General features: G+C 41.7%; 1 protein-coding gene across 1 annotated transcript; it reads left to right on the top strand.

The window, feature by feature from the left end:
- The first annotated feature begins 552 nt into the window (after window positions 1-552).
- tmem168a (transmembrane protein 168a) lies at window positions 553-9,075 on the top strand. Its single transcript, XM_008401050.1, has 6 exons — window positions 553-644; window positions 1,795-2,748; window positions 3,289-3,564; window positions 4,765-4,907; window positions 7,117-7,397; window positions 7,875-9,075. The coding sequence occupies exons 2-6, from the start codon at window positions 1,912-1,914 to the stop codon at window positions 8,423-8,425; spliced, it is 2,088 nt and encodes a 695-aa protein (XP_008399272.1). The 5' UTR covers window positions 553-644; window positions 1,795-1,911; the 3' UTR covers window positions 8,426-9,075.
- The last annotated feature ends 521 nt before the right edge of the window (window positions 9,076-9,596 follow it).

Below are 9,596 nucleotides of genomic sequence, written 5' to 3'. Positions count from 1 at the left end.
AACAACATCAGACATCTCAGTCCAGAAATGTGCAGTTCTAGGCACAGCCAAGATACTGCGCAGAACCCTCAAGTTCCCAGGCCTCTGGTAGAGGATCCGAGCTCAGAGGATGAAACAGACCACCCGCGGAGGGTGAGAAGGGATTTTTTTTTTTTTTTTTTACATATAAACGTAAGCATTACATTTTGCTCATAATCAAACAAGCTTGTTGCATAGCCTGGACATTTTTGGAAACTTTTGAATTTTCCAGATGTCAAAAATCTTTTGAATTAAATTGTGGACAACTTATTCTTATTCTTATTAAACATGGGGAACCGAAATGTAGTTTTATATTTTTCTTTCTTTTGGTTTTGTTATTTTGTTTGTATTTTCTTCTAATTCATGTAAAGCACAAGTATTATTAGTAGTAGTAGTAGTAGTAGTAGTAGTAGTAGTAGTAGTAGTAATATTATATGTTTGACTGAATGCTTTAATAAATGTGAGGTTAATGTAAGGTGATTTTTCCGTGTTACATTTGTGGGGCATTATAAGACAAATACAGTTCGCTTCTGTACAAAAAAGCGAAGCCCCACACGTTTTACCCTAGCGAGATTCCGTAGTAAGGAATCCGGAAGCACTGCTGTTGACAGCTAAACACCCAACATGTAAGTCACTTCTTTTTTTTTTTTTTTACCATTATAAAACAGATATCACATTTGTTTTCCGCTGTTTTATTCTTAGCAGGTGTGAAAGAAACAGTCAGTTGCTCCTGTAAGTTAAAGAGCCGTCACAAATTAGAGGTAGTGTTAGCAGAGAAAGCTAACATAGTGAGCAAACTTTTCAGCTTCAGTGAGTGCCACATCGTCACAAACAGACAATAGGGCCTCAGTTTGCTTTTAACGCCGACCAAACAAGACACTCGTACTTCTGGTCGATGATGGTTACGCTTAGATGATTTGGAGCTTGTTTGGAGTCAACATTATAAGCTGTCATGGTGATTTACATCTGAAATTATGTAAAGTGGGAGCACAACTGTCCGTAAACTGGCCGATTAAAAGGTTCGGAGCCACATTTTATTCTGCACGTAGATAATATGAGCATGAATAAGGCATACCTATGTTGTTAAACAGCATTCAGCAGAAGACTCGAAAGAATCCGAATTTTCTAGTAGTAAGCCTGCGAAAAACTGTCTAAAAAAAACTTTAATTTCTGATTTGTTTTAAAAAATTGAATTATTTTTCATTAAATAACTGTCCAGTTTTTGATTCAGGATAGTGCTTTTTATTCAGTCCAAAGCTCGCATTTGTTGTGGTGGTTATAGTTTCACCAGTGAGGGGAAATATTTTTCATTGAATCGAAAACAGATTCAGTATTCCATCCATCCATCCATCCATTCATCCATTCATTCATTCATTCATTCATTTTGGCAAAATATGGGTTTTATTAAGGCCAGAGCATGTGCTCTCATAATTCATTTTGTTTATGGGTTATTGAAAATAGGAGCTGGCAGGGTTTAGTAAACATCAGGAATTCCACTAATCTTTTCCATCATAAAAGGAATGAAAATATAAAATAATTAGTTAAATTTGTTTGATTTATATTACCAAAAATTTTAGAAACTGCAGTCTACAGCACAAAGATCAAAACTGTTTTTAAAGGGACAGCAAAGACAGAAGCATAAAACCCAATTGAGGGAAATATGAGCTGGAAACTGTATAGTTTACTGAAACTACTTTACTTTTTCTTTGACAACTACATTTATTACTCCTTATTTTCCAGTAATCAATTTTCTTCTTTTTTTTCGTTTTTCAACAGGGGTTGATTTTGTGGAAGATCAAGATGAGTCAAAAGTCCTCAGAGAATAAAAGCAGGACACTGATCCGGTGTTTTTCTCTTTGTTCGGCATTTGGATAAGTCGAGTTCGAGCCAACTATGGATCGGGAGGATGAGGAAGAGGAGCTGACGGTCAAGGCAGCACCGAAGGAGGCGGACGTGTTCACATCCGTGTGCTGCCTGGGCTACTTGTCCAGCATCAACCTCCTGGTGGCGGTGTGTGTCGGCATGTACGTACGCTGGGAGGTGACGAGCGAACCCATGATCCTGGTCATCTTCATCCTCGGCCTCTTCGTCCTGGCAATCGCCTGCATCCTCCATTACTACTTTGCCATGGAGAAGGCCAGCCTCAGCTTGTTCCACCTGTGGTTTGGCTTCCTGCTGGGACTCCTGTGCTTTCTCAACAGCCCCACCTTGGACTCGAACGTTACAGAGCTTGTTGCCAACTATCTCCTCGTGGCCAGCGTGGTGATGAAGGCGGTGTGGGCCGTGACTGAGCGCATATGCCTCTCCGTCCGCTACAAACCCATGCTGCTGTCATCGTCCGAGTGGCTCGAGCTGCTCGGGTTTGGAATCGCCAGCACCACGATGCTCCTTTCCAAGTCGGCGGCCATCATCAGCTTGGTAGTGGCTCTGGGAGCTCTCGTCGTGGACTTGAGGATGAAATCCCTTCTAGCTTTGCCCAACTTGATCTGTTTTGCGTTGGTTACTTCGCTTGTGTTCTTTCAGGCCTTAGACATCCCAGCCAACCCTTATGCCTTAGGTTGCTACCTGGGCAGGCAGCTCTGTGAGCCCGTTTTGGACGTGTACTTTAGTGGGCTCGGGCCCAGTGAGCGCTGGATGCCAGTGCTCTCACTAGGGAAGGTGTGGAGGAGACTGTCCCTGTTTCCTCTGTGTCTAATGGAGGTGGCCTTCTTCGTCTTCGCTGCCTTAAAGGTGAGAACATCACTGTCAGGGAATTTTGGAAGGACAATTTTGTTTACAGAGACTTCATAATTCATCTTATTTCTTATTCATGTTTATTTATTTTGTATATTTAAAATGTCTTCCAGTTCCAGTATTTAAATGGTTATTGGAATGTAAAATGTATTGATCTTTGAGAATGTGTCCTTGCGTTGTCGTGGTGTCAAAACCACCATTACAGTCATTTCTGGGACAATTTATCATCCAGCAAAATGTATAATCTTGACTAGTCTAGTCATGTACAAGTTGTTTTTTTTTTGTTAACTTTTTCCGTGTTTCTATGTTAATCCGCAAAGTGTGATGAAATAAAACGGCTTTTAAGATTACTTTTCGTAAAAAAATAGATCTATAAATAAAGAAAACATTTATTATTAGCCTCCCTCTTCAGAATTCCCACCTTCTTTGTGTTGGTCTATCTATCTGCGTGGAGAATTGCAAGGGTTGTGAACATTTTGGCAATGTTTATCGTATAGATTTATCCAATAAATATATTTGTTTCCTTGTCTCGGACAGCTTGGCCACTTGGAGCTTTGGTATCTGGTGATCCCTGGCTTCTGCCTGTTTGGCCTTTTCTGGGCCATCTGCCACGTCATTTTGCTGATCACTATTTGGGGCTTCCACACCAAGCTGACCGACTGCCAGAAAGCCTGGCGGGCCCATCCGTCAAGTAGACGGAGTCTGGACCAGGTCATGGCCTCTCGGGGCATCCGACACTTCTGCCTCATCTCAGAACGTCTCGTGTTCTTTAGTCTGCTGTCGACTGTCATACTGGGAGCTGTGTCGTGGCAGGTAAGATAAAGGCTTAGAAAGCTGTTACATTTTGCCACCATCTGCATGCGGAAATGTTTATGGATCACCCCAATGATCATATCGAGAGTTTTTTTCCACATCACTGTAGCACTTTACATGATTTCTTGTCGCTTCCCAAACGGAGCCTCTTTTGCTCTTACATGAAACAAATTTAATTATCCCAATCTACTTGCATGAATAGCACTGATGTCTTAACTGGCCTTATTAGGCATTTACCTTGGAAGAGTCTTGTGGTTGCTCCAGTCCTGATACACAAAATGGTGAATCACGTTTGCTACCAGCTGTGAATGTACCTAAAAAGCTTTCTTTAGTTTACCTTAGATTTAAATGCAGCGGCACTTGAATTGCAGTAAATATCGTCCAAGGTTGATCACATTAGTCCATGTAGCCAAAGTTTAATTGGTTGCAGATGTAAAATAACATTTAAGAAAACTACGGCTGCAGCTAATTATTTTCATCAGTGAGTATTTTATTGAATGAGTTACCAGATCAAAAGAATTGGTCCATTCTGCAGATTTTTTATTTAACTACTTAAGCTTATTTTCACAAAGAATACATAAAAATGCCCAAAATGCAATAACATATCATTCCATTTGTGTATTTTTATTCATTTGTACCAATTATCGAATGAGTTGACGATTATTTCAATAATTGATTCATCACAATTAATCGGACTAAATGGTTTTAAGCCATAATAAAGATGTAATTCGTTACAGTTTCAGCACCACGTTGGATGAGCAGGCAACGTTTTTTTTATGAAGCTAAGTGTGTAAATGCATTTGAAAGTGAATTTATTCAACAGAACGTAGCATTGATTTGGCTTTTGTCAGAAACTGTTTTTACGAGGTTCACTCAGATCATCAAGTCACCTTGTTTTAATTAAATTCCTGACCGTATCTTACCAAAAAACGCAGGTCAGAAAACTGTTAAGTTTTAATATTCAGCAACTGAATGACAGCTTCAAAGCACAATCATAAATCAACCCCTGGTTTATTCGTTTCTCTTCAGCGTAACACAACGCTTCCTCCGTTAAAGACGGCCCGTCATATTTTTTTTTTGCCTTTCGATTAGCGGCACAGTCGGTCCTCGACTGTCGTTTCTGTCTCATTTCGTGTCGGCGCCTGTTTATCTCGACGCCAGCCGCTTGTGGCTAAACAAAAGCTGTTTGGATTTTCGCAGCCCTCCAACGGTCTCTTCCTGAGCGCCCTGCTGGTGGTGTTGCCCCTGGAGTCTCTCACACACGGCCTGTTCCAGGACCTGGGCAGCTGCCTGGGAGGAACCTGCGCTGGCTACGCACTGGTGATACCTACCATCTACTCCAGGTATGTCCGTCCCATCACAGACGTGTGGAAGGCCTTAAAATTAAGTCAGCTGCAGACGCGTACGCTGAAAACTGACTGTTTTCTTTTACTCGTTTTAAATGGAGTAGAAACAAGTACCATAGGAAAAACAGGCATTTCGGTTATTTCGTTTACTTATTTTGGGTATTCAAAATGTCTCCCAGTTTCATTGTTGAATGTTCTTCAGAAATTAAGGTTTTATTTTATACTTGAAAGGATGTATTTGCATTAATATGCCATAATAATTATTATTACATTAAATTAAAGTAGAATAGAATAGAATATACTTTATCGATCCCCAAGAGGAAACTGCTTATTAGTTGACAAGCTACTCACTCCATCCAAAATGGTGTCAAAAATGGCAATATTCTCTTTTACTGCAATAATTTCTGGGACAGTTTGTCATCATGACAGGCCGAACTGTTGATTAATAACTTAAAATATTGACAAGACTACATTTAAAATATGTCAAAACTTTTCGTTTGGGAGGTAAACATTATTCCTCTCCCTCTCTGGACTTAACACAAGACTAACTGGATAAAAAAAACAAAAAAAGTTGAATAAACATGTTAATATTTGAGCCCTGCAGGGATGACCATGGGTGTCTTTTGCAGCATACTAAGTTGTTCAGCTGCAGCAGACTCTGAGTAAGAAAAAAAAAACAGTGTTTTTGAAGTAGCCTAGTCAGTCAACAGAAGATAAACACCGCTTACGTGGTCGTGTTTTCAGACATAAGAACACCTTGGCTGTCTGGATGCAGACGGATTCTAGTGGTATTTCTGGCTGCTGTCTGAATGCCAGGTCTTTTAGCTGCTTGTTAGCGTCTGGAAAACACATACAGCTTACTCTAAAAAAATATATATATCTTGGTTTGATTTTTAGACGTTTTAGATGTTCTGGGCTGTAGGGAAAGACCGAGGGAGAAATCAGCAATAAATAATCAAAACCTCTTGATGGTTGCGCGCCGTGTTTTCATATTTGCAGCATCGTCTCGGGGAGATCAGAGAGGTAAGGAAAGGGGACACAAGTTTGGTAAAAACAAAAGGAAGAGAGATCTGAAGGCTTTAAGCACCGCGAGAAGGTGGTGGAGGCAGGGGACACGCAACAGAGGGGAGGATTTTATTTAAGAGGGGCAAGAGGGTGAAGCTCTGAGGGAGCTTGGGAGAAAAGGACTCGATTTTTTTTTTTTTAAAGATGAAAGAGGAAGTGTCACAGGGTAAGATGTGGTCTGAATCAGAAAGCACTAGCGTCGTCTCCCAAAAGCACAATGGGATCTGAAACGATTAAAAGAGTTTTCGCTTTTTCGCATTCATCTCACTGCCACAAAATGTAATATATTTTATTAGAATCGCATATAAGTAGTTCAAACAGGGTGGAATTGAAGGAAATGGAATGTGTGCAAAGCACTCCCACACCATCATGCTGCCACTACCGAAGCAATTTGTCTTTTGCCAAAGAAAAAGATTCCCCAACTCCATGTTTTACATCGCGGACGATGTGTTCAGGGTCATGCTAGTTAAAAATAGTGACGTTTGTGGTTGTAACCTGCCAAAATATTAAGAAAATTTGAAATTTTTTTATTCTTATTTTTAGATTTTAAGGAGACTTTTCACCCCGGACATTTAGATAAACATTTTAAGGATATGTTTGGAGGTGATAGTGAGGGCACAGGGGTGTGTTCTGTGTTGTGGCTCCCGTATGGAGAGATCTGTAAGTGTGATGTATGACTTTGCCATCCACTTGACCATGAATAACATCAAACCCTGAAGATAAAAAAAAAACAAAAGAAAGATTAAAAAAAAGGAAAATATATGGCTGCCCCGAAACGCTGAAAGCCTTGGCTCGTTGTGTGTGTCTCTTATCGTGTTGTTGTTGTCCGGGAAAGCCTTGTGCCACATGCATCCAAATACTCTTAGAGCTCACCTATTTTCAACCTTGTTTTTCGTTGCCTTGACCCATTTCTGCCCTTGTTTTTCTATTTTTCCTATATTTTGGTTTCTTCCTCTGTTCGGAACGTTTCTCAATGGAAAGCGAAGACACTTCCCTGCTCCCAGCCGCGTGACACTCCATCATCCACTCTCTCGTAAAGGGAACGAACCAAGTCGTTCATCTCGTCTCTGCTGGTGTCACTCCTCCGACTTCCCCGCTCTCACATCTCTCTCTTCTCTCTCTCTTTGTGTCTGCGCCTCAGTGCCAGCGGCCAGCCCACTACTCTCCTGCCTCCCGAGCACGTGCAGGAGTTGAATCAACGCTCCACGACCATGCTCAACAACATGCAGCGCCTCTTCACGCACCACATGATCCAGTCGTTCGGCTGCGACTACTCCACCAGCGGCGTTACCTTGGAGACCGTGCAGAACAAGCTCCGCAGCTTTCTGGAGGTCCGGACGGCAGACGGGCCTCGCCACGACACGTATTTGATTTTCTACAGCGGGGATTCTCAGAAGGGCACCGGGGCCTGGACTCTGGCAGGTTAGTGCCCAGCTGCCATCTTTCTTGTGTTGGCAGATGCGTGATATTACAGCGCAATTATTTGTGGAAAATGTTTTCTTGCCATTATACCCCCAAAATATTCTGCTCGTATTCCTTAAATGTCTCCATTTTTGTCATGTTTTATTGGGATTGTAAGGAAGCATTCACACCAGCCCTGTTTAGTCCGCTTTAATTGAACGCTAGCTTGTTTGCCTGGAAAGTCCAGAGTTGACCAAAACTGTGAAATCTATGTATAAAAGGTCTCGGTTTGGTCGAAGTGAACTCTGGTGTGGTTTGAATGCGTACGTGAGTGCAAACTGACCGGAAGCATCATTTAAAAACTTCACTTTTTGTGTTACCCTGTTTAACTTGGTCTGATATAAAACACTTGCTCAATAATCTGAGACATTAAAGTGTGACACAAAAGACAAAAATAGAAGAAATCTGTAAATCACAATATCCTTTTCCTTCCCAAAGGAGGCGAGAGTCTGCACCTGAACCAGCTGCTGGACATGTGGAAGGAGAAGAACGCCAGCCATGGCTCCCGCCTCATCGTCGTCCTGGACACGGAGAACTCCCTCCCGTGGGTCAAAGAAGTGCGCAGAGCCGAGGGCGTGTACATGGCGGTGCAGGGGGCCGAGCTGCCGCCCTCCAGGCTCGACCCGGAGTCCGGAGACGTCCCCCTCCTCGGCGACTTCACCTCCGAGTGGGTGGAGTTCAACTGCGACCCGACCGGCGACGCCCAGTGGGCCGAAAAGGGCAGGACAGTGACGGCCACGTACGGCGTGTCCAAGCACTGGAGCGACTACACTCTTCACCTGCCCACCGGGAGCGACGTGGCCAAGCACTGGAAGACCCACTTCCCCAAGGCCACGTATCCCATGATCCACCTGTCCAACTGGTGCTGCGGCCTGAACCTGTTCTGGCTGTGCAGCGTGTTTCTGCGCTGCTTCAGGAGGTGCAAAATGGCCTGGTTCCCTCCAGCCGTTCTGGACACCGGGCAGGGCATTAAACTGGTGCATTCATAGGAGACTAATGGATTAAAGAAAAAGAAAAAAAAGTTTGGGGTTTTCTTAATTTGAAGAGGGTGGGTTTGTTACTTTTTTCTGTTAATTTTCTATCAAAAGTTCTTTATATCTAAAAAAAACAAAAAAGCTTTTTATATTTTTTATTTACGTTATTATTTTTAATGTTATGTGTAACGGTATATATACATATATTTTGCCGCCGAAGACCAAATGAGAGACAGAAAATGAGAAATGTTTTACAACTTAACTGTTTTTTTGTTGTTTTTTTTAAGTTTCAAATCGTACCATTTATTTATAAAGTTCTGCCTTCACTAAGGGATTTGGGCTCATCATACCTGCGATCTCGTATCCTCTTATGAATCAATACTTTACAAAAGTGATTTTACACTGTTCTCTACCCTCTCTTCAGTCGTTTCCCCCCAATCAAGCTTAAGAGTTCTTGCATTCTGTACAAATTTACGCTGCAGTGTAGAAAGCATTTAATCACCTTCGTTCTGTCGCACAGAGCACCAGACGATTCCTCCGTGCGTTGCTGCTTTAAAGGGAGAGTGTTTCACAAGTGTTTCCAAACAAGGTCAGGTGGCATCATTCATATGCAAATATCTCTCCTGTTGGAACAAATATTGCAAAAATAAACATGATCAATTCTGCTTTTGTTGGAAATATTATTGAAAATGGCTTTTTAGAGGGAGGAGGCCCATCTTTGGCAAACGGTTGAGTATTCTAAACGAGATGTTTGTTGGTCTAATATGTGCAATCTGAAAAAGGGAGGCATGCATTGGAGTTCAGCCCCTCCATCTCCATTTAGTGGCAAATGCATTTAAGCTCTTCATTTTGTTTCGTTGCTACAAAAGGGAGGGTGGGGAAAGGCAGGGTTATGCTTCTTTGTGTTGTTCTTTCAAATTAAATGCAGTTTAAATACATAAAATTTTGATGTGTTGTGAAAAAAAATATGCAATAGCTTAACATAGGGCACCTTATTTATGGAAATACACGCGCTTGTTAGATAAAACTTACACCAGATGACATAAATACAACAGCTGTGCCTTTTAGAATATCTCGGATGTTTTATCAACCCTTTTAAGTCTGCATTAAAAATTAGCAGATTGCATCGTAACTTTTGCACCTGCAATGGCATTTTGTTTTAAGAGGAAATGTATATATTTATATA

The sequence above is a fragment of the Poecilia reticulata genome, linkage group LG23 (assembly GCF_000633615.1).
Source record: "Poecilia reticulata strain Guanapo linkage group LG23, Guppy_female_1.0+MT, whole genome shotgun sequence".
NCBI classification, from domain to species: Eukaryota; Metazoa; Chordata; class Actinopteri; order Cyprinodontiformes; family Poeciliidae; genus Poecilia; species Poecilia reticulata.
Note: the sequence above shows the minus strand (reverse complement) of the source record. Positions and strands in the feature narration are given on the sequence as shown.